Here is a 23,870-nt window from a genome sequence, read left to right as displayed (position 1 = left end):
CTCGTGAGCCCCGGATCCTCTCCTGAATCTGCACGTCATCTCCTCGTGAGCCCCGGATCCTCTCCTGAATCTGCACGTCATCTCCTCGTGAGCCCCAGATCCTCTCCTGAATCTGCACGTCATCTCCGGCACCCAGTCTGGTAGCATAAGCCCTGACGCTGCACCCTGGAGACACCCAATTCACACCGCCTATAAGACAGGCTCACGGACATGGAGGTCACTGGCCTTGTATGAATCTAAGTCTATGTCCGTGTCAAAGAATTCATTTCCACACTTGGAAATCTGTTCCATGCATAAAAACGTAGTTAAAACTGTGGGTCAGAAATGAGGCAAGCAATGTTAACTCTTCTTCAAAGAAATGTTTAATTTCTCAAGATGCCTCCGTTTAATGTTTGAATACCAATTTTGCTATTAGAAATTATGTTGGCCGGGCGCAGTGGCTCATGCCTGTAATCCCAACACTTTGGGAGGCTAAGGCGGGCAGATCACGAGGTCAGGAGATTGAGACCATCCTGGTTAACACGGTGAAACCCTGTCTCTACTAAAAATACAAAAAATTAGCCGGGCATGTTGGTGGGCGCCTATAGTCCCGGTTACTTGGGAGGCTGAGGCAGAAGAATGGTGTGAACCTGGGAGGCGGAGCTTGCAGTGAGCCGAGATCGCGCCACTGCACTCCAGCCTGGGCGACAGAGTGAGACTCCGTTTCAAAAAAGAAATTATGTTTCAGGGTATTCACTTTTTAACACCTAAATCAAGATAGGAAATTAGGAGAGGGTTGGAATGAACGTATTTAACCCCAAACATTGGTCCTAAGACCCTTCTGCAAACCCTCTTGGTGGCCAGCCAGCCTAAAACTGGATTCCTACAAAAATGAGAATCTCCTTCCTTCCAGGGCGGTGAGCTGGTGCTGAGCCGTGTACTGAAAACACACCGGCCAGATCCAGACAGGCCTCATTCCATCTATGCTGTTTTGCTTGCTGAGGGATCTTGGAGTCTCAGTTTCCCCATTTGTAACATAGTAGATAAGAGATAGGTTCTAGAGCCAGACTGCTTGGGCTAAAATCCCAGCCTGCCGCAAACAGCTGTGAGATCCTGGGCAGCTTACTCAGCCGCTCAGTATCTTGGTCCTCTTTTTGGTATAATCAGGATAAAAACATCATGGACCAAACAGTGTTGTTTTGAGGATTAAATGACTGCCTGCATGTGCTCACTTCACTGCTGGCCTATAATAATCACCACCATGACGATGCTGAACAGAACTGTACTAAGAGTTAAACGATCACTGGATCTACATCCTGGATCCAGTGCCTGAAACACAGATGATTATAGTATCTACACCAATCATTAATTGAACACCTACTTTAAATACATATGCTAGCTCCTTTAATCCTTTCGAAAACCCTGCTAGATGATAGGTTAAAAAACTAAAATTTAGAGGGATTATGTGACTTGCTCCAAATGTCATAGTTAAGAGGTGGCAATCCCAGCACTTCGGGAGGTCAAGGCGGGTGGATCACTTGAGGCCAGGAGTTCGAAACCAGCCTGGCCAACATGGCGAAACCCCAACTCTACTAAAAATACAAACATTAGCAAGGTGTGGTAATCCCAGCACTTTGGGAAGCCAAGGTGGACAGATCACCTGAGGTGAGGAGTTCAAGACCAGCCTGGCCAACATGGTGAAACCCTGACTCTACTAAAAATACAAAAATTAGCCAGGCATGGTGGGTGCCTGTAGTCCCAGCTACTTGGGAGGCTGAGGCAGGAGAATCACCTGAACCTGGGAGGCGGAGCTTGCAGTGAACTGAGATCGTGCCACCACACTCTATCCTAGGTGACAGAGTGATACTCCATCTCAAAAAACAAAAGAAGTGGCAGAGCTGGCTTTAAAATCTAGGACAGCCTGAGTTTACATCCCAAGCTCTTACTACTATACTACATTGTTGCTTTTAATTACATAGTATTTCCCTGTATTAAGTCACATTAACTGGAGCTACCCTGAGTTTCCGAACCTTCCTCTCCTCCATTCTCTCCACAGCAGCGAAGGCCACAGACTGTGCTTGGCTTGCCTCCCATCCCACTTCTGGGGCCTGACTTTGGGGATCTTCGGTCGCGCACACTGGCTCCCAATATCCACCGGGGCTCGTCCCAAAGTCTGGCTGAGGACCCTGTACTCCCACTGGCAGAACGAGGTCCCTGCCGCTATTCCACAGAAACACTGAGCTTTCTAGGCTGTGACAAGCCAAGCAGTGGCAATGTCATTTTCAACATTAAAACCGGGCTCTTAATTCCTAAATGGTCCTTACCTTTTTTCTTCTGGGATGTTCTCCAGTAGCATTTGAAGGAAATCCTGGGATTAAAAAAACAAACCATTAAAGATGTCCATCAATAAATAACTCTGCCTGGAACCATGCCAGGGGCTGAGGACTCCCAGCTACGGGCAGCTCACCTGCTAGAGAAGCGAGACCCATGCTGACTTAATAGACTAGAGACTCGATTTATTAATTTCCCAGGGTTTCAATCGAATCATCGAAAGAGATTTGTTTTGTGAAAACCAAGAACATGTTAAAAAGTGGACTGTTTGTTATTCTGACCTAATCCAACAGTCTGTTCTGTTTTGTGTTTAGCCATTTTCAAAAGGCTGGCCATCAAGTGAAGCATTATCCCTCTCTACTGCCCCATCGCCTGCAATTCCTGAACCTTCCCTAGAGATGCCTGGACTCCTAGAGGCTGGGAACGAACTGCAACTCTCTTGCATTGCTCTACCAAATGGTAGAGATAAATACCGAGATGATAAATATGCCATCAAGGAACAAAGATGTCCACAACTCCAAGCATGGCTCACAAGCCCCTGCCTCCACCTGCAGCCTCTTCTCACGCCCTTGTACAAGTCCTTGGTTACCAGACGTTTCAGATGTTTAGATGATAAGTTTTTTAGACCTAAAGGCATGGCTTACACACACACACACATTTTATTTTCCTTTACTATGGAAAATTTCAAGCACAATCAGAAGTAGACAAAACCTTCACATACCCACCAATGCCCAGCCCATCCCGCCCTATCCCCTTTCCCTCTTCCTTTGTTATTTAGAAGGAAGTCCCCAACATTACATAATTTCATCAATAAAGGTTTTAGTAAATATCTCTAAAAGATAAAGACTCTTAAAACATAACCACAAAACCATAAAGACCTAAAAAATTCAAATATGAAAATGTTCATTTATATTTAACTTGTACTGTGAGTACTGTGACCCCTTTTCCAGCCCATTTAATTCTGGAATCTTGATTTGTTCTTAACTAGGGCTGTCAGATAAGAAGAGATGCCCAGTAAAATTGGGGGCATAATTACATTAAAAAATTATTTGCTATTTAACTGAAATTTGAATTGTACTGATTTTTCTGTTCTGTATGTTTATTTGCTAAGTGTGTAATCCTAGTGTCAACCTTTCCTCATCTGAAAATTTAATAAGATATACCTTGGATAAATACAGAACATGAAACAAACAAGAACAATATTTAACTTTCTTGGAACTTGATGATATTGAGTAACAAGTAAGATCTATACTTGAAGTTTTTCTTTTAATCAATAGAAAATAATCTTTTAAAATGGGTCTGCCCAAAGATGACAGACAAGAGTCACTCCAGACTAGGCCCTCCTGATAGAACCACGTCTGCAGATACAGACTCCACAAGACTCTGATGACACCCATTTAACTGCAGACTGAAGCCTCCCGATAGAACCACGTCTGTAGATACAGACGCCACACAGGACTCTGATGACGCCCATTATCTGCGAGATGGAAGCAGTAGCACAGATCTTCGTGTTACAGAACAGACAGAATTACAGAGGAATGGAAATCTGCAACCCATTTGTATGACGAGGTGCTCTTCCTCTATCATCACATAGAAATATCGCTACACTAGTGAAGCTGGCGGTCCTGTTTCTACGTGTTCACGGGTGATCACAGTCTGTTTCTTCCAGAGACAAAGTCTCCCTATTAATGGCATTAATGAAATATTTATTTCTTGCAATGTCTGTTCTTCTGAGACTTTGTTTATTGCTGTTTGACGTGAATTAACAATACAAACAGTAATAAAACTAATGTTTAAAAAAATGGACCACGCGAAGAAAATGGGAGTGGGGGGACAACCCCAAACTGACGGATGCCTCACAACTGAAGTCGTTCCTTGCACTTGCATATACAGAGAAAGTACCAAAGGAGACAAGAGCAGTATTTAGAACGCAAAGAAGTATTTTTGCTTGAGGTTCTTAGAGTTATCATTCTTATTATTTAAAAATTATTTTGCAAAAACATTTAGACATTTATTTATCACAATCTAATATATTATTTTATAAATTTAATATCTTAATAGATAACTCTGTAGATTAATTTCTCTCTGGCTTGTGGATAGGATTTTTGATTCTTAAAAATCCAAGTCCTTGTAGGGGCCGGGCACAGCAGCTCACGCCTGCAATTCCAGCATTTTGGGAGACCCAGGTGAGCAGACCATGAGGTCAGGAGTTCAAGACCAGCCTGGCCAACGTAGTGAAACCCCATCTCTACTAAAAATACAAAAAATTAGCTGGGTGTGGTGGGTGCACCTGTAATACCAGCTACTTGGGAGGCTGAGGCAGGAGAATTGTGTGAACCCAGGAGGTGGAGGTTGCAGTGAGCTGAGATCGCGCCATTGCACTCCAGCCCAGGCAACAATGCGAGACTCCGTCTCGGAAAAAAAAAAAAAAAAAAAAAAAACCAAGGACTTGTAATGATAACTTTTTACTAATTTTACTTCATTATCTCCTTGTAGCCCATACTAATGTATCCTATATTTGCCTGGTAATTTATGCTCAATTATATGGGGGAAATTACATTAATTCAATGGCAACGGGGGGAATGTAATTGCATGAGAAGCAGGAAATTCAGAGTTAACCTTAATTCTGCCCTTTTGCATTTTCCAATCACAATCGGATCCTTCTGTACAGGACTGCAGAGCACAGGTATCCAGAATTGGGTGTTGAGTTCAGGGTAAGCGCAGGAGGCCCCGGGAACCCTGCTTCGTGTTGAAGGAAGATGGTTGTCCTGCTTCCAGTGGGCTGCGATCCTGGAGCACCTGACTCTTCCTACCTCAGAGCTCAGGCCTGTAGGCAACAGAGCCATGAGCTGCCAGCGCTGCTGGGGATGACAGGCCCAGGGCGTCTTGGGCATCTCTAAGACATGGGGCCTGCATTCCCACAGGCTATGGGAATGTCTTTCTACAGCGTTCGATATTCTTCTGTTCTGTGCTTCATCCCATTCAAGACAGCAGGTCTCATCCAAGCAGTCTCTGTACCATCTATCCATGGAATTAACCCACTGGCCCTTCTGACTCCTGCCATAGATTCCATCTTTAACCACGAAACACCAGTTTTCCTGTTTCTTTTCATAAATTGGCATATACCTCTAGAGTGGACTTATGACAGAAGCTTTTTCCACTTTCTACAGCACCAGAAAATAAAAAGAAAAATGTCTCTTATGATTATTCCTTCCTGTACCACCTCTTTTCGATTCTTTCATCTGTCTTCTTTCTTTCCTTCAGCGTATTGGCAGTTTTGTGAAAGCAACTTACAGATCCTATTCGAACAAGGAGGACATTTTTCACAGCTGATTCTAGAATCATTTGACAAAGTTAGCTAGCAACAAATAGTAGGGGCCCCAGTTTGTCACCTCTGCAGTAGGCCTGAAAACAAACTAAAACCAAAGCCTACCCCCACTCCCCAAAATCTATTGATAAAACAATAGAATTTTTTGAATCTATGAAGGGGATGAAATTCTATCTGGACCCTTGGCAATGGTTATAAGCCCACACTCCAGTCAGAAAATACATTCCTTCAGAATTTTTTTCATTTCCTACTCTCCTAATAATCTATATGCCAGTCAGGTCCGTCGCATACAGCTTATTTTGATTAACACCTAATAACACTAAATTAAGCACTACACATTTTTAAAAACTAACACTGATTTTGGCACATGGCTAATTTGGTAACTATTTTTTAGTCCTGGTGAAAGCATTCAACAGAAAGCAGGTACATGTAGATTCTACTGGATAAACCAACACCGGCTTGACTATTACATGGGGCTAGCAATTTCTGTCAAGTATTTTATGAGTAATTATCATGTTCATGGGGAAGGAGTGGGAGGTAGTAGAGGCAAAACAAAATATTGAAGGAAGGATAGGACTGGCAGGATAAGCACTGAGAAGAAATGAAATTGTCAGGAAGAAGTCATTGTTAACACTCAAGAGAGGGCTTTTGGGGGGGCTAGAAAGATGGTAATATTGGCCGGGCGCGGTGGCTCACGCCTGTAATCCCAGCACTTTGGGAAGCCAAGGCGGGCGGATCATGAAGTCAGGAGATCGAGACCATCCTGGCTAACATGGTGGAACCCCGTCTCTACTAAAAAAATATAAAAAATTAGTCAGGTGCGGTGGCGGCACCTGTAGTCCCAGCTACTTGGGAGGCTGAGGCAGGAGAATGGCGGGAACCTGGGAGGCGGAGCTCGCAGTGAGCCGAGGTAGCACCACTGCACTCCAGTCTGGGTGACAGAGTGAGACTCCGTCTCAAAAAAAAAAAAAACAAAAGAAAGATGATAATATTGAAATGCTGGACAGGGAGAGCTTTGGAAGGGAAAAGATTAAGATGTAAATTGGAAAAGGAAGAACTTTAGGGACTTCCAAGTAAAGAAACTGGACCATAGACCTTCATCATCAATAACTAACTAGCAATTTACACAAAAACACAAATCATTAAAGTAATTAAAAACTTAACCAGCAGCATTCAAACAAGGACAGCCTCATGGGATGAACTTCAAACAGACACAACTAAGAAAGAAATCTGAGATTCAAACACAGCTTCTAACTCTCCCTCTGCACCGACCCCCAGCCTCATGCTTAGCAGTAGCAGTACTGATGAACGCACAGACCCTGCGAATTCTCACAAATAGCCACACATTTGGGGAAAAACAGGAATATCTTTATCTTTCTTCTTTTTTGCCTGTGGAGGGGCTGGAAGTGTTTGCTGGCAAGAGACAAGCAAAACGTGGGGAATAAACAACTGAGGATGACTCTCTGGTGAGCTGCTCACGTTCTAGGGCTGTCACCTAAACTGCAGGAACAACATTAATTGAGGGGACACCTGCAGTGGGAAAAGCTACACCCATGTTAGGTCACAAGAATCTTGGCAGGGGACATTTAACAAGTTTTCAAGAGCAGCCCAGCCAAATTTTCCCAACAAAGGCCGTATACAACTCCAGTGGAGCTTCTCTCCTCCTCCCCTCTATACATAACATCCAAGTTCCAAACTGTAGCTCAGAGGGAGAGAAAAACAGGCATAGGGTAAGTTGGAAAAGGAATCAAAGATAATGTTCCAATACATATGAGAATAAATGAAAGGTCAGGAGAGTGCTACCCAAGCTGAGAATGAGCAAAAAGAAACGTATGGCAACCATGCAAACTAACACAACAACAACTCACAGAGAGAGAGAAAGCAGCACGACACATAAAAGACAAGGAATCCCGCCTTGAAGAAAACGTAATCCAAGGAATAGAAGAAAATGCTCCATGAATACTTTACACTATAAAATAAATTAACAACTACAGAAAAAATAAGAACATAAATTTGGTAAATGAAAGCTCAAAGATAAGTTGACAAAACAACAAAATGAGATGAACATAGCGATTTCATGGCAAAGGCAATACATTAAGGACCAGTACAGGAGCACTAATAAAATAGAAACAGCATGGAAAAGAACAGACATTAAGGAAAATAACACTAATAATAAAGGGGTTGCTTGGGATTAATACAGGTCATGAAGAAGAAAAAGATAAACACAACTGGAAAATAACAGGTATAGAGGACAAAGATGATATAACACAAGGATAACTGGTAACCTTGAAATCCAGAACCCTGCAAGGGGGAAAATGAATTCAAAAATACAATGAAGACATACTCATTGAAAGAAGAAAGAATAGAATTTAGGACTAAAATTAAAATGCACACTATTTTCCCAGGGGGAAAAAGGATAGAAAACCATAGACGTCAAGCCATTTCCTGATAAAATTTCTAAACTTCAAAGACAGGGAAAAAATTCTTCTGTCATTTAAGAGGTATAAAGGGGAAAAAGTAGAATGACTGCAAAAGTTTCCACAGCAGGATTCAATGCCAGAAAGCAGCTGAGCCATGTCTAAAAGTTTTGAGGGCAGGATAATATAACCCAAGAATATTATGTCCAGTCAGTTTATAATTCAAATATAAAGACAACAGGCAAGCATTCTTAGGCAGTAAGAACTCAGAAATCATAGAGCCTGTGAGTCTGCAACTTGAACACAAATTTGATAATGAAATTCAGCCAGCAAAGAGCTCAATCAAAATAAAATATTCATGAAAAAAAGGTAAAATAACTGGTGGTAAATACTGAAATCCTTTAACAAGCCAAGATTACACAACTGTGAAAATCATGGTCATAGTACATTTTGTAAATGAAGTAAACCTTAATATATAAAAATAATAATTAAGAAAAATTTAGAATTAAGGGGAAAGTAAAGTACATAACTATGTAATTCCTCATCTTTTTTTTTTTTTTTCCTTTCCCTGAGACGGAGTCTTGTTCTGTCCCAGGTTGGAGTGCAATGGCATGATCTTGCCTCTCTGCAACCTCCACCTCCTGGGTTCAAGCTATTCTCCTGCCTCAGCCTCTTGAGTAGCTGGGATTACAGGCGCTTGCCACCACGCCCGGCTAATTTTTGTATTTTTCATAGAGACGGGGTTTCACCATGTTAGCCAGGCTGGTCTCGAACTCCTGACCTCATGATCTATCTGCTTTGGCCTCCCAAAATCCTAGGATTACAGGCATAAGCCATCGTGCCCGGCCAATTCCTCATCTTTTACAGTAGTGAATAAACTGATGTTTTCTAAAAATGATATAAGTAAAGGGAAAAAATAATTTCAACCTCCTAATTCTTTTATAATTATGTTTCTTAACCATAGAAAATTCTTTTAGAAAATAATCTTTCTTACATTTATCTTAAGTTTGGGAAGTTATCTCTACTTTAGTTGCTTTTTCATTCATTAAATTCAAGTAAGAGAAAATTTAAAACATTTCATTAAAACGCACATATAATGTATTCCTATTTTTATAAAATTATTTCTGTCCAGTGACATCAATGTCTGTATACATGCATATACCATATATACATATATACACACATACATGTATATACATCATGTATAACATATAAACATTGAGGGATAAATAGTATGATTTCTGGAATGTCATTCACACAATATTAATTATAGGTATTTCTGGGTGGTGGGATTTTGAGTAATGTTTCACATTCTTTGTATTTTTCTGCATTGCTTATAATTTTTTATAATGAGTATATGCCAGTTGGAAAAGCAATAATTTCCAAACTTAATACAAAGCTACAGTAATCAAGACAATATGATACTAGCACAAGAATAGAAATAATGATTAATGGAATCAAATTGGGAGTCTAGAAGTAAATGCTTACATTAATGGTCAACTAATTTTTGGCAAGGGTACAAGGCAATTCAATGGAGGGAAAGAACAGTCTTTTTAACAAATGGTTTATGGGACAACTGGATATTCGCATGCAAAAAAAAGGAGTTGGACTGTAATCCTCACAACATATATAAAAATTAATTCATCAAGCCTGTAATCCCAGCATTTTGGGAGGCCGAGGCGGGCGGATCACGAGGTCGGGAGATCGAGACCATCCTGGCTAACACGGTGAAACCCCGTCTCTACTAAAAAAATACAAAAAAAAAACTAGCCGGGCGAGGTGGTGGCGCCTGTAGTCCCAGCTACTCGGGAGGCTGACGCAGGAGAATGGCGTGAACCCGGGAGGCGGAGCTTGCAGTGAGCTGCGATCCAGTCACTGCACTCCAGCCTGGGCGACAGAGCGAGACTCCCTCTCAAAAAATAAATAAATAAATAAATAAATAAATAAATAAATAAATAATTCAAAACAGATCAGAAAACTAAATATAAGAGCTAATGCAATGAAACTCTTAGAAAAAAAACATAGGAGTGAATCTTTGTGACCTTTAATTAAGCCAGTTTCTTAGTTATGACACTTAAAGCACAATAAACCAAAGAGAAAACAGATACATTGGACTCATCAAAATTAAAAACTTTTGTGCTATAAAGGACACCATCAAGAGAGGAAAAACACAAAACATAAAATAAAACAAAATATTTGAAAATCGTATCTCTGATAAGGGACTTACATCCAAAATAAATGAAGTCCTCTGAAAACTCAAGAACAAGAGACAAATAATCAAAATTTTAAAATTAGCAAATAATCTGAACAAACATTTCTCCAAAGAAGAAATGGCCCATAAGCACATAAAAAAATGCTCAAAATCATTAGCCATCACAGAATGCAACTCAAAACCATCATGAGCTATAATTTCACACCCACTCGGATGGCAATAATAAAAAAATCCAGAGGGCATTAGGTGTTGGCAAGTGTGTGAAGAAACTGGAAGCCTTGTGCATTTCTGGTGGGAATGTAAAATGGCCCAGTCAGTATGGAAACAGTATGGCAATTCTTCAAAAAGCTAAACATAGAATTATTGTATAAGCCAGCAATCCACTTCTGGGAATATACTGAAAATAACTGAAAGCAGGGGCTTGAACAGATATTTTATACACTAATGGTCATAGCAGCATTATGCACAATGGCCAAAAGATGAAAAAAATGCAAATGTTCATGAAGGAATTAACGGGTGAACAAAATGTGGTATATGCATGCAATGGAGCATTCAGCTTTAAGAAGGGAAGAAGTTCTGGTACGTGTGCAACCTGGTGACCCCTGAAGACATTGTGCTAAGTGAAGTCAGCCACACACAAAAGCACAGATACTGTGTGGCTCCACTTACATGAGGTACCTAGAGGAGTCAAACTCAGACAGACAGAAAGTAGAATGGCGGTTGCCGGGGCTGGGGGAGGAAAGAATGGACGGCTATCATGATGAAATATTAATAGTACGGGAGATGGACGGTGGTAATGACTGCACAAAAATATGAATGTACTTAATGCCACTGAACTGTGAACTTAAAAATGGCTAAAATGGTAAATTTTGTTTTGTATATTTTATCACAATTAAATGAAAATTAAAATAAAAAAAGGAAGTACTGATACATGCTACATGAACCTTGAAAACATTATGTTAAGAAGGCCAGGCACAAAAGGTCAAAGCATATGATTATTTTATGTGAAATGTCCAGAACAGGCCAATCCATAGAGAGAGAAAGCAGATTAGTGGTTATGTAGGGCTGGGGGAGTAGAAATGGGGAAATGATAGCTAATGATTTCTTCTGGGTTTGGTGAATATGTACTAAAATTAGATAATGATGATGGTTGAACAGTCTTGTGAACATACCAAAGACCACTGACTTGTAGACTTTCAAAGGGTTAACTTTATGGTATGTGAATTTTATCTCAATAAAGTTGCTATGAAGAAACAACGAAGTTGTTCAAAACAGATAAACAGGCTGGGTCTGGTGGCTCACACCTGTAATCCCAGGACTTTGTGAGGCCAAGGTGGGCAGATCACCTGAGTTCAGGAGTTCGAGACCAGCCTGGCCAACATGCTGAAACTCCATCTCTACTAGAAACACAAAAATTAGCTGGGCGTGGTGGCACGTGCCTGTAATCCCAGCTACTCGGGAGGCTGAGGCGGGAGAATCGCTTGAATCCAGGAGGTGGAGGTTGCAGTGAGCTGAGATCACACCGCTGCACTCCAGCCTGGGCGACAGAGTGAGAATCTGTCTTCAACAACACCAACCAACAAAAAAGAGAGAAGCAAATGAAGAACTGAACGGTTTGGTTCAGAGAGCAGTAAGAGTTCCATGGGAAGTGAAAATCAAAACCTCCAAAGCCAAGGTAAATACAACGCACGTATTTGACACTGCAGCCTCTTGGTGAGAAGTGGCTTCAAGCAGCAGGAATTTGTACTAATCTGTCAACCAAGCATGTAAGACTTTGAACCAGTTTTCGAATTGCCTTTCCAAATACATGCTTGGGAGGATTTTCCCCACACCCAATACAAGAATAAAAAGAACACAGAGGAACAGCCGTCGGTCTTGCTACGCTCATGTGATTCTTCCACCTGTGTTCAGATTACACGTGCACATCCTTTACATCTAACCTTGCAGATAACGGGACTCGCAGCTGTATATGAGCACAATGATCAAACATGAAAAAGCTCCACTAGTCCAACCTATGCTGAGGATGCATCGCCTATTTTCTATTAGTTACGAGCGTCGTTTTTCAGAGCCTGCCACTCCTTGTTAACTTCCTTGCTACGTGCTGCTTGGCCCCAAACCCAGATGAGCTGACAGGGTCTCTCTCTGATAGTTTTGTGGCCAGGCTGTCTGCATATTTCAGTGTATCTTGTTATTAATCTATTGATCAGATATTTATGGAGTACCTACTGTGTGCCAATCACGTGCTAAGTACTGGTGAAATAGAATGGTCTGGCCTTGTTGGGCATATACGTAGAGTGGAGGAGAGAGAAAAGAAACAAATAGCCCCCTAATGAAAATATCATTACAGACAATGGCGATGACAATGAGGGCTATGGAAAGGCAAAGGGGTGGCACGCGTGGGCCTGGATGCAGATCTGTTTAGCCGGCTGACTTGGAGGCTGTGGCATTCAAACTGAAACTAGAAGGTAAGAAGGTGGCAATCTTCCAAAGGTAGGTCCAGGTAAAGGGGGCGGCAGGACTGTTTTACGTTTGTGTTTAAGGTCACTTAAACTATCCACATCACTGTGTACGAGACAGCTTTGGGTTACAGTTTATTTCAAAACTACAGAGAGATCACCCTCCCTAAAGCAACCACTTTCTTTGTGTCCATTTCATTAACTTCCTATTTTTCCCACTGCATTAAGTGGGAAATCTTTTCCCTACTCTTTAATACTGGCATAATCTAATCTTCACGTGCCATACCCCTCCAATCATGCATCACGGACTCATGAGGATCCACAAATTACCTGGGAAAGGATTAGCTGTCCATGAAATGCGTGCACAAATTTTCTTAAAAATGAAAAATAGGTTTCATCTCCAAGTCTTTCGGCAAGAAACCGAAGAAGGAAGTAGCCCTGGAAGAAAGAAAGAAGAGACAGAAAAAGAGGCCTGCCATGAGTTCGTAAAAAATATGGTTACATAGTCAGCCCTACCCAACCCACAGTCACTTGTGCATCTAGAATGTGCTGTCCTACCCGTCCCTGGCTGCCCTTTCCATTTTCACCAGGAAGGCTTGGCTTGGAAATTAATTAGCTCTCAACTCCTTTGTTAATGTTGTCATCATTTCCGCTTGGACTTGGTTCACATGAAGCCTCGTTGTCCAACGCAGACGAAAAGAGAAGAGAGACCCGGCTCTTCTCTACTCCAGCTACCAGGAAAGGCCTTTACAACAAAAAACACTTTCTTCTCACCCATGGCTTTCAGCTGGAACCTGAGAGCAATGTGAGAGTTCTGCTCCTCAGGCAGGGAGAACAGAGGTACAGGGCAGGGAATATTTCAGCCTTTTTTCATTCAGTCTTTCCTAACACGGTCTCCTTTTGGGGGCATGAAGTGCTTTAATTACTGAACCCTCAGATATCATTACAGTATTTTCGCCTCGGTCATGTCACTCATCATTATTGTTTAACTGGATAGCCTAAACAGCGCTGCACCACAACTGGCTTCTGCAACTGAGAGGTGCTTACCTTTAAATAATGCACCTGCATGAAGATCTTCTCCGGATTGAGTCCATGCTTGATAACAGATGCTCCTGAGTCACTTGTGTGGCCAGTTTTGTCTTTATTGGGTCTAAAATGATTCAGTAACAGTTTATTTAAGTATAGCACATTCTTAAGTAATCAGGCCATAAGAGCATCTTATTTCTTATTTTCAGAGTTGCTCAATATCATCCTGATACTATTCAATAGTACCAGGTATAATTTAGAACAGTTTGTATGACATACTCATCTACTGAATAAGGAGGGATTTATATTTGGGTTGGGAACCTGAAGTTGGCTACTGACAAATATTTTACAACAATGTATCCAAAATTAAAGCCTGCCAGACCCTCAAGGGATCTCAGCTCCACCGTGAATTATCCAAGAACAGACACCCTTTTCTGATGACAGACAGGGAAATGCAATGGAAAATGAAGCTTTACTTGGGAAAGTAAAGAACTTATATCTCCTTCAAAAAATTGTGAAAGCCTCAATGTTATCCACTTCTCTGGATTTGCATTTGGTAATTAAGTCTCCTTTAATAAATATTTGTACTTTCCACCCATATTAGAATTACAAAAACAAACAGGTCACAGAAGCTCATGTTTTTAGAACAGGTGGGGACATCAATAATCACATACTTCAACTTCCTCATTTCACACATGAGGTAAACTGAGGCACACAGACGTTAGGTCTACACTAAGTTTGTCCAACCCATAGCCCACGCGTGGGCCACATGTTGCCCAAGACGATTTTGAACGCAGCCCAACACAAATTCACAAACTTCTTAAAACATTACGAGATTTTTTTGCGATTTTTTTTCTTAGCTTATCAGCTGTCATTAGTGTTAGTGTATTTTATATGTGGCCCAAGACAATTCTTCCTCTTCCAGTGTGGCCCAGGGAAGCCAAAAGATTGGACTGGACAGTCACGGTCCACTCAAAGTCTTATGCCTCTTTTTTTTTATTTCGAGTCAGGGTTTCACTCCCATCAACCAGGCTGGAGTGCAATGGTGCGATCTTGGCTCACTGCAACCTCTGCCTCTTGAGCTCAAATGATCCTCCTGCTTCAACCTCCCAAGTATCTGGGATTACAGGAGCCCGCCACCGTACCCAGCTAATTTTTATATTTTTTGTAGAGATGGGGTTTCGCCATGTTGGCCAGGCTGGTCTCGAACTCCTGAGCTCAAGCCATGCGTCCACCTCAGCCTCCCAAAGTGCTGGGAATACAGGCGTGAGCCACCACGCCCAGCCTTATGCCTTATTTTGATTTGTAGTGACATTAGGACTGAAACCAGTGACTCCTTATTATCCGTGAAGATCTTTTCCACTAGGCTCTATGGCTTTAATAATTTAAATATGTTAAATAAAATGTCACAGATCCTTTGAGCCATCTAGCAAAGATGTGTGCAGTGTTACAGCACAGCTTCAACAGCTAACTAAAATCAGAATAAGTGAGGAGGTATGTACAGCTTTCGGTTCTACAACCGGCCACTCACTGGATCCACACTGAGGAGCACTGTGTGGAGGCGAATGAAGGCAAGGAACCACAAGAGGGTTGGTGCGTCGGAAAAGCAAGGGGTTATTTTAAAAGGTAGCGTGGTGGTGCGGAAGGTATGCGGCCTTTGGAATATGAGACCTAGTTTAGACTAGCAGCCTTCCTTCTTCCTACCCGTTACTTACTAACCTTCATTTACTCACGTGCGAAATGGGAATAATCCTACCCACCTTCCCAGATCCTGCGGAGAATAATTGAAATAATACATCGCAAAGCCCCTAACAAGGGCCGGGGACACAGAAATTACCTACTAAACTTAACAAACTATTCCATTTGAGCACAGAGGATCCCTGATTAGGTCTTAGCTGAATATTCTGGGACGTTATCCCGGCAGACACAAGGCAGAGTCAGCAGATACCTAAAGGAAAGATGATGATGGAAACCATCAGCGCTAACTGCATACTTTCCATTTTTCTACTTGATCCCTGACTTACCTACATGCCCACACTTGTAAGAATAACTAATCCATTTCATCTTCATTTAAGACTTCCCTGAAAAGAATCAGCTTTTTTCACTGCTCTCAGGTTTGTCCTGCCATGCCGTGTTTCTGTAAGAAAGCCACACTAGCCTTGATAAGGAAAGCCCATCACCCCGTCTGGGGGAGGAAGACTCCCCAGGCGTCAGGGTGGACTCAGAGGAGGCTGCCCGGCCCCAGCACAGCAGAGCTGCCGCGAGTCCTTGAGCCCTCAATTGACGCTGCTCGAAGGGCAGGAACGCAGAAGAATGATGTAAATCTCTGCTAGAAGGCTGGCTTCCAGGCTCCAGTTCCCAATGACGCCTTCAGTTGCTGTTTTTTCCTTTGCCTAAAAATGTCCTTCCTGAAAGCATCCCTCTCTCTCTTCCTCCATCCTCTCCAAATGAAGACGTGCTCAAGAAAATTCTTCCTACTGACAGCACTGAAAGCCAACATACAAGTCCCCAAGAGATTCCTCTGGTAGCAGCTTGGTGTGGAGAGGGCAGTACACAGGCAAGCTCTGCAAGCAATCAGAGGGGCTGGTTTCCAGGAGGAAGAGACACTCCGTGAACGGAAACAGGAAACCTCCACCTCGGTGCTACTCTGGCTCTCACAGCGCCATGAACACCAGGTCTGGGCAGAGGGACAGAGTTCAGGAGAGAGCAGACGAGCCACAGCCACATGCAGGGACACAGACGGCTCTCTCAGGTCAGTCAAAGGAGGCAGGCCCACGAAGCGTACATACAAACATACAAGTCCATGTCAATGGAATCCAAGAACAGTCAAAACTGACCTTTGGGGACAGAGATCAGAATAACGGTCACCTTGGGAGAGAGTACTGACAGAGAGCAGAGAAATGGGAAGGTTTCTGAGATGCTGGGAACATTCTATAGATTGATCTGAATGTACTTTCATGGGGATAAATCATAAAAATCCTTTGAGGCATCTAGCAAAGACTTGTGCACTTTAATGCATTATGTTACGCTTCATTTAAAAACTGAAGAGATGCACGTACAGCACACACTTGTGAGCAGGAAAGGCAGACAGTCTAGCTGCTCATGTGCCGCGAGCACATGCCTAGGATGAACTAGGCCCAATGCACCTAAGGACCAATGAAAAAAAATTTTTTAAGTGACAGTGTGAGGCAGGAAGGACTGCGGCAAATCCAAGTGATCGGTCTCCCATTCTCATTTGCCTTCTTCCTTGCCACTTGTATGACTGAATCTGAAAAGCTAATGCTCATTTTCTATTTTTTTAATTCTTTTTTTAATTATTATACTTTAAGTTCTAGGGTACATGTGCACAACGTGCAGCTTTGGCATACGTGTGCCCTGTTGGTGTGCTGCACCCATTAACTAGTCATTTACATTAGCTCATTTTCTAAGTGGCCCTGCAGCTGTGGACAGCCAGGGCACTTAGTCCAGGCCAAAGAGACAAAAGCAGATGCCTGCTGGGACTGCGTGTGGGCTGGGGTTCTGGGAAAGCTTTTGCTTTCCTTACGAAGGGGGAAACTGTAACTGCTACCACACCTCTTCCCCACAGGCATGGCGGATGGGGCTGGGACGGCAACCATGAGGCAGCAAACCAGCACTCTGTGGAGAGCAGCATGGACTGAAGGAAGCCAAACAGCCTTTAATGGCATCGTTCTGCTCCTGGCCAGCCTGGGGCTGCCTGCCTTCTGACTTTTTATTGTGTATGAAAGATAACTACCATTTGTTTAAGTCAACCATTGCTTTATTGCTGCGGTAACTGTAGCCAGATTCGTTTCTAACTGGACTAGTGCTAACAGCTAGCTATCCTCTGTGCCAGGTACTCTGCCAAGCTCTTCTTATTATGCATCACACCCTCTTCCCTCATAAGATCCTGATGAGACCAGATCCTGATTATACCCATTTAAAAGCTAAAGAAAGTGAGTCCTAGAGAAGACCACAAAACTGGTTAGTGGCAGAGTCGCGGCAAGAACCCAGGTCCACAGAACGCTGAAGTGCTTGCTACACTCTGGGGCCTCCCTAAGGTCCAGGTCCCCATCTTGGCTGTGCCAAGTACTAACTGGAGAACCTCAGACAAACGGCTCACCCCACCTGTGAAGTCTGCAGTGAGGCTCAGGTCCTGTGGAAGCATTCCATAAATCAAAAGTGTTCAGTGTCTCTTAGACATTACACTCTGGTGTTTATTTCTTTGGCTGGAATACATGGAATGTGAGAGATCAAGTTACCAAGGTCGTCTGAGCTCAGATGCCCTTGGTTTCTGTTGTACCTGGCACCAAAGGCAACAACTGAGATTGACGTGCCCTTTCCCGTCCCCACGCCTTCCTTTTCCACCGCAACCACAGAGGCGATGTGGATATTTAAAGAGCGGGCAGGTGGCAGTGATATTTGATATATAATGATTTGATTTGGAATCGGGCCTCCTGAAGAAAGGTCCAATCCTGCAGCATAACCCCAAGGGTGGGATTTGGGAAAATGCCTCTGAACAGTTCTCTAGCATGTCAGCTGGGTCTGAACACCCCCCCCGCCCCCCCGCTGCTCTGCCCCCGCCCGGACGGGCACCCAGCAGTACTCTCTTCCTCTCACGCTCCCGGCAGTCAGCATGAGCGTTACCAGAGTCTTCACCTATAAACTTTCTGCTGCCAGGCCTGAGCCAGGGACTAAGCACACCAGAAACGAGACGGAAGGGAATTAATGAGCATTGCAACATCTCAGTGTCTCTGCGAGTTGCAGCTGCCCCACCAGGTTTGACAGCTTTGAGAACAGGGCCTCACTCACCCTGCAACAATGAAGCAAGTGAAATCTGACCCTTGGGTAGAGACTGGCCTGACAGTGTACATGTGAGCCCCAGATGCACAGGTGAGACCCGCAGGGGAAGCAGCAGGACACACTGGGTGAGGGCTTGGACCCAAGTCTCTCCACTGCCATATGACCTTGAGCATGAGCCCCATGCCGCCCAGCTCCCTTATCTGTGAAAAGAGGACAGTCAGAGTCACTGGGGCAGCTCCCAGGGCTGAGTGGCACCGGAGCACTCAGCCAGAGCTCCTCCTGGCATTCAGCAGCTCAGTGTAAATGTGGCTATTATCTGTGTTCTGTGTTCTGACTGAGGCTCCAGTAGCATCAACTAAACCTTCCTCTGACAGGCAGAGACATGAAGACATGGTGCCGTGGGGGAGAGCCGGGCGGGGGGACCCAGGAACTCACTCCACTACTATAGTAACTCCTTGGGAGTCTAAACCTATTCCAAAATGAAAAGGTTTCAAAGACACTACACACAAATGTAGCCTATACTCTCCCTTGGTGAGATCACTGATTCTGAATGCAAACCCTTTAAGGGCTGGTCTTTAAGCTTGCTCCCTGACTCATCACCATCAGAAAACAAATAAAAGAAACAACAAATTTCAAGAGCCACGAAAAATACTACTAAGCTAGGTCTGGGCATGTTCCTTACACACTCATCCCCTTGGTCTACACCACACCACGAAAATACCTCTGGGTAAAAAGTGAAGGCAGAATGATGAAAGCATAGAAATTCTCTCTTCACTGTTTGTTTTCGGTGACAATTTTCCTATCTATAAACTGTGAATAATGAACACTTGCCACTGACTAGCATTTGCCATGCTACCAAAAGGTTGTGAATAAACCTTTAACTAATAAATCTGTATTGTATCAACGCCGCTGGTATTTGGCAGATGTGGCTGTCTGTATGCTTTTCAAAATGGATTTAACAGCTACCCAGCAGGAAGAGCTTCCCCGTAGGACCATCAGCCTGCAGCAGACACAGAAGGATGTTCCTCTGCTGTTGAAAAAGGCAATTGCTAAGATGATTTAAGACAGAAGGAGGACCCCTCTGAGGAGCCACGGGAACATAAAGGAGGTTTATTCTGTCCTCCTGAGACTGGAAGGACCTGGTGGTGGGGACTGACTGACAGAAGTCTCAGGGTCCCAGGTCAGCTGCCAATGAAGGTGATAAGGAGAAACTCTCTAGTTTGCAGAGCTGTGGAAAATGCAAACAAACTCCACACATTTTAATAACCAGGGTAGGAAAATCAAAGATGAAACTCAGAAAAGCAATGAGTATCAACACAAAACCAAAAACGTCCTCAGGTCTTGACTGCCCATGTATCAGAAATTCCTTTCTGAGAAGCAAAACACCACATGGAGAAAAAACAAGAAACCCATCAATGCAATGGTCTGAGTGCTATATTGCCTCCCTCAACACAACAAGCGATGATCTAGACACATCCTCAAAAGAGACAGAGGAAAGCGGAGAGCTAGGAGTGGTTTTCAGAGAACGCGGACAATAGTTGAGCAGGACGCTGCAGAACGGCAAAACCCGCACTACAGAAAGAGAGCTGGGAGGCTGTAAAGTGACTGCCAAGAAGGGAAAACTTCAGGATGAGCTAGTGGAGAAGGCCCAGGGCAAAAAAAAAGGGCTTTGGAGGTGAAGTTGGGAGGATAAGGAAGACCAGGTGCCAAGAGGTGGCAGAAAGAACAGAATGACTCAACTCCCATTTTGATTCAACGTTCCTGCCAAGGAGAATGATTTTCAAGCTACTCGTGGCAGAACAAGCGCTGCTGTGCGGGAAGTGCTGCTTGGTACTGGTAGACAGGGCCCCTTCACCCTTTAAAGGAGTTCCCGTTCCAAGTCCAGGTGAGGGACAGGCTATAGCTCTGAAAGCGTCCACCTGTGATATGTGTGAACCCAGATCTCGGGGGGGGGATCAATTCACACAGACAATGAGAAGGAAGCCGAAGGAGGTAGACAGCTATTCTGATCTGCAAAGATAAGAGATGGGGGGAGGCGCAAAATTTGTGATGACTTTATCGACCAGAGTTTGTGAGCACTTAAAAGAGAAAATGATGAACTACAGGAGTTAGAATGGGATCCTGAGGGCCAATTCCAGAAATTCACTGGGGGATCCTGACTTCTGTAAGGCAGTTAGTAGAACGGATGTGGTGGCGAGCATGCAACGGTGAGCATATGGTAGTTGTTTCATGGCTTTATAGAAGGCTAAAAAACAGAACTCCAAGGGCATTGATTAATTATTTGCTATAACCTGGACGGAGGTCCTTAGGGCTGTGCCCAAGGAATGGTGATTTATTGGCTTAACAGATTTGCCTGTGAGCTACAGCTGGGAGTCTACCTGGTTGACTGACAGCATCCACAGTCAAGAACAGCAACCACAGGCTGAACTGAGGGTCCAATGAATAAGAAGAAAATATCTAATAGAGAGAAAGAATTTTTTAAAAATTAACTGTTTGCCTATGAAAACTATTTAGTATATTTAATTTTCTGTAAAGTCAACACGTGGCAGGAGGTGACTGCTGTAGGCTGGGCTGGATCAACAGGAGGAGTGCAGATGTCATGGGACTCCCACGGGGGTAGGCGATGTGGAGAGGAGCAGTTAGGAGCTGGGCTCTGGGGTCATACGTGCCTCGGCTTTCACCCCAGTGCTGCTGCTTACCTGCTGTGCAGACAAGGCCAACGTTTTACTATCTCCATGCTCCTGCTTCCTCCTCTATCAAGTGGGGAGGACAACGGCACATGGTACCAGCACTTCTCTCACAAGGCCATTTTGGGATCCAATGAGATAATGTATGTAGAATGCCTAGGACAGTGTTGGGCATATTGAAAGCACTCAAATAATGTTATTAGGGAGGAAAAATGCATGGCACTTGGAAGGGGTAGAACTGCCATGTGTATCACACAGAATATAAAAATGAAATATGGGGCCGGGTGCAGGGGCCCAAGCCTGTAATCTCAGCATTTCGGGAGGCCAAGGCGGGAGGATCCCTTGAGGCCAGGAGTTCGAGACCAGCCTGGGCAACAAAGCGAGGATGTGGTAGTGCCCATCTGTAGTCCCAGCTACTCAGGAGGCTGAGGTGGGAGGATCACTGAGCCCAGGAGTTCGAGGCTGCAGTGAACTTTGATTGCACCACTGCACTCTAGCCTGGGCAACAGAGAGAGACCCATCTCTTAAAACAATAACAAGAGGCCGGGCGCGGTGGCTCACGCCTGTAATCCCAGCACTTTGGGAGGCTGAGGCAGGTGGATCACGAGGTTAGGAGATCGAGACCGTCCTTGCTAACACGGTGAAACCCCGTCTCTACTAAAATTACAAAAAAACATTAGCCGGGCGAGGTGGCGGACGCCTGTGGTCCCAGCTACTCGGGAGGCTGAGGCAGGAGAATGGCGTGAACCCGGGAGGCGGAGCTTGCAGTGAGCCGAGATTGCACCACTGCACTCCAGCCTGGGCGACAGAGTGAGACTCCGTCTCAAAAAACAAAAAAAAAAAAGAAGAACAGAAAAGAAACATGGTGTATATATCTGAGTGAATCCGACTGGATGGACCTTGTCCTTTCTTGTCGGGATGACCCAGACCCGGGGGTGCGGTAACAGTTACACTCGACGCATCATGGGTGGAGCCTCAAAGCGGGCTGTGTTCAGTTCAGTCTTCACGTCTGGAGAAGACCACTGTCAACAAAGAGAGCAACCCCAAGAAAGCGAACGTTCTCCGAGGCACGCAGCACATACGCTAAATTCACCCAAACAGTGGCCTATTGGTCAGGAAAAGAACGAACCTTCAGATACGTGGAATGTTTGGTGGGAGCTAGGCGCACTCTGTGCACCTCCGGAGGTGAGAGCTAAGAGGACCGCGCAGATGTTACAGGAGGCAGGTGCCAGCCCAGCCTGAGACGGACCATTCTAAGGATCAGGCTCTTCCCACAGGAAGTCTGCTGTTTGCCAGTGCACTGAGACCTGGATCCTGGAACGGCTCAGGTAGAAGCTGAGTGGCCATCTGTCAGGCACAGGGACGGTTACGCAAAATCGCTTTTAAGGTCCTTTCTGACTCTAATATCTACAATTTTAAGAGACTGTATAGCCCAGAATATATTTAAGTTAAAGCATGTGAAGGAAAACATTATTCATCCATTCAGTGGAGTCAAGAGGTTTGCTACACAGCTTTGGCCTTGCTAAATCAGCATCAAGTGTGGTTTTGATTTTTTTAAAAAAACTAAATTAAATGAATTATTTAGAGGAAGCTTAACTGAATTGTATTAAACATACATTGTGAGATAGAACTAACTTTGAGTACAGGATCCAAGCAGTTCAAGGCTTGACTGTACTTTTCACAGGGTTCTGTTTGGGGCGGGGGAGACTCGTGCAATGTGCTGAGACCGGTCTCCTCATCAGCTGGGTCCATCGATCAGGGTTAAGGTGACCACAGTGACTCAGCTGTAACTCAGGCTGCTGCTCTGCCACACACATTCAGAACACAGGAATATAGAGAACCTGAAAATTACTGGAAGCAAAAGCAGAAAGAATAAAAATGGAAAACTTTTTCTGTATTGCATAAAAAAAAAAAAATCACGACTTCTTCCGGAAAGAGGCAAATGAGACAAACATCGGCTTCATTTTACAAGAGGAGGCTCGAAGCCCGTTCTGAACACCAGCAGCATGTGCAGTGCTGTGTGCTGAGGTAATGGGGAGGATCGCCTCATCCGACGACTCAGCGAGGAGCAGATGGCCCGTGGGAGCCTGAGAAGGACTTTTCCCTCCTCAGTGGAGGACAGCACGGCCCTAGGCACGGGGGCGGCGGCGGCAGCGGTGGAGGGCTTGCCTGGTTTCCAGCCCGGCACATACCAGGATGCACAAGAGGCCGAGTCCTTGGGAGGAGCTCTTCTCAGTCTTCCGGCAACAGTGTGCTCTTTGGGCCTCCTGCTTCACACACAGTGCCTCTAACAGTAAGTGTGAGACCACTCACCACAGCACTGGTCGCGAAAGCAGAACGCTAGAAATGACCATGATGACGCCCAATGGTTAACAAACTTTTTTTTTTTTTTTTTTTTTTTTTTTTTTTTTTTTTTTTGAGACGGAGTCTCGCTCTGTCGCCCAGGCTGGAGTGCAGTGGCCGGATCTCAGCTCACTGCAAGCTCCGCCTCCCGGGTTCACGCCATTCTCCTGCCTCAGCCTCCCGAGTAGCTGGGACTACAGGCGCTGCCACCTCGCCCGGCTAGGTTTTTGTATTTTTTAGTAGAGACGGGGTTTCACCGTGTTATCCAGGATGGTCTCGATCTCCTGACCT

At 44.2% G+C, this 23,870-nt stretch overlaps 1 protein-coding gene across 25 annotated transcripts in view; it reads right to left on the bottom strand.

Moving 5' to 3' along the window:
- AOPE (aminopeptidase O (putative)) overlaps positions 1-23,870 on the bottom strand; it is a 386,190-nt gene that overhangs the window by 142,227 nt on the left and 220,093 nt on the right. For 21 of the 25 annotated variants that reach the window (XR_011612942.1, XR_011612943.1, XR_011612945.1 and 18 more), the window contains 3 exons: positions 13,771-13,873; positions 13,054-13,161; positions 2,304-2,347 (listed from right to left, as the gene is read on the bottom strand). Coding sequence is in view for 18 of the 25 variants with exons in the window: in XM_071078740.1 (XP_070934841.1) it covers positions 2,304-2,347; positions 13,054-13,161; positions 13,771-13,873 (255 nt within the window). In the remaining 7 variants the exon portion in view is untranslated. The remainder of the gene's footprint in view (positions 1-2,303; positions 2,348-13,053; positions 13,162-13,770; positions 13,874-23,870) is intronic. The other 4 variants (XR_011612948.1, XR_011612947.1, XM_071078746.1 and 1 more) reach the window with 2 other exon arrangements.

The sequence above is a fragment of the Macaca nemestrina genome, chromosome 14 (genome assembly GCF_043159975.1).
Source record: "Macaca nemestrina isolate mMacNem1 chromosome 14, mMacNem.hap1, whole genome shotgun sequence".
In the NCBI taxonomy this organism is placed as follows: Eukaryota; Metazoa; Chordata; class Mammalia; order Primates; family Cercopithecidae; genus Macaca; species Macaca nemestrina.
Note: the sequence above shows the minus strand (reverse complement) of the source record. Positions and strands in the feature narration are given on the sequence as shown.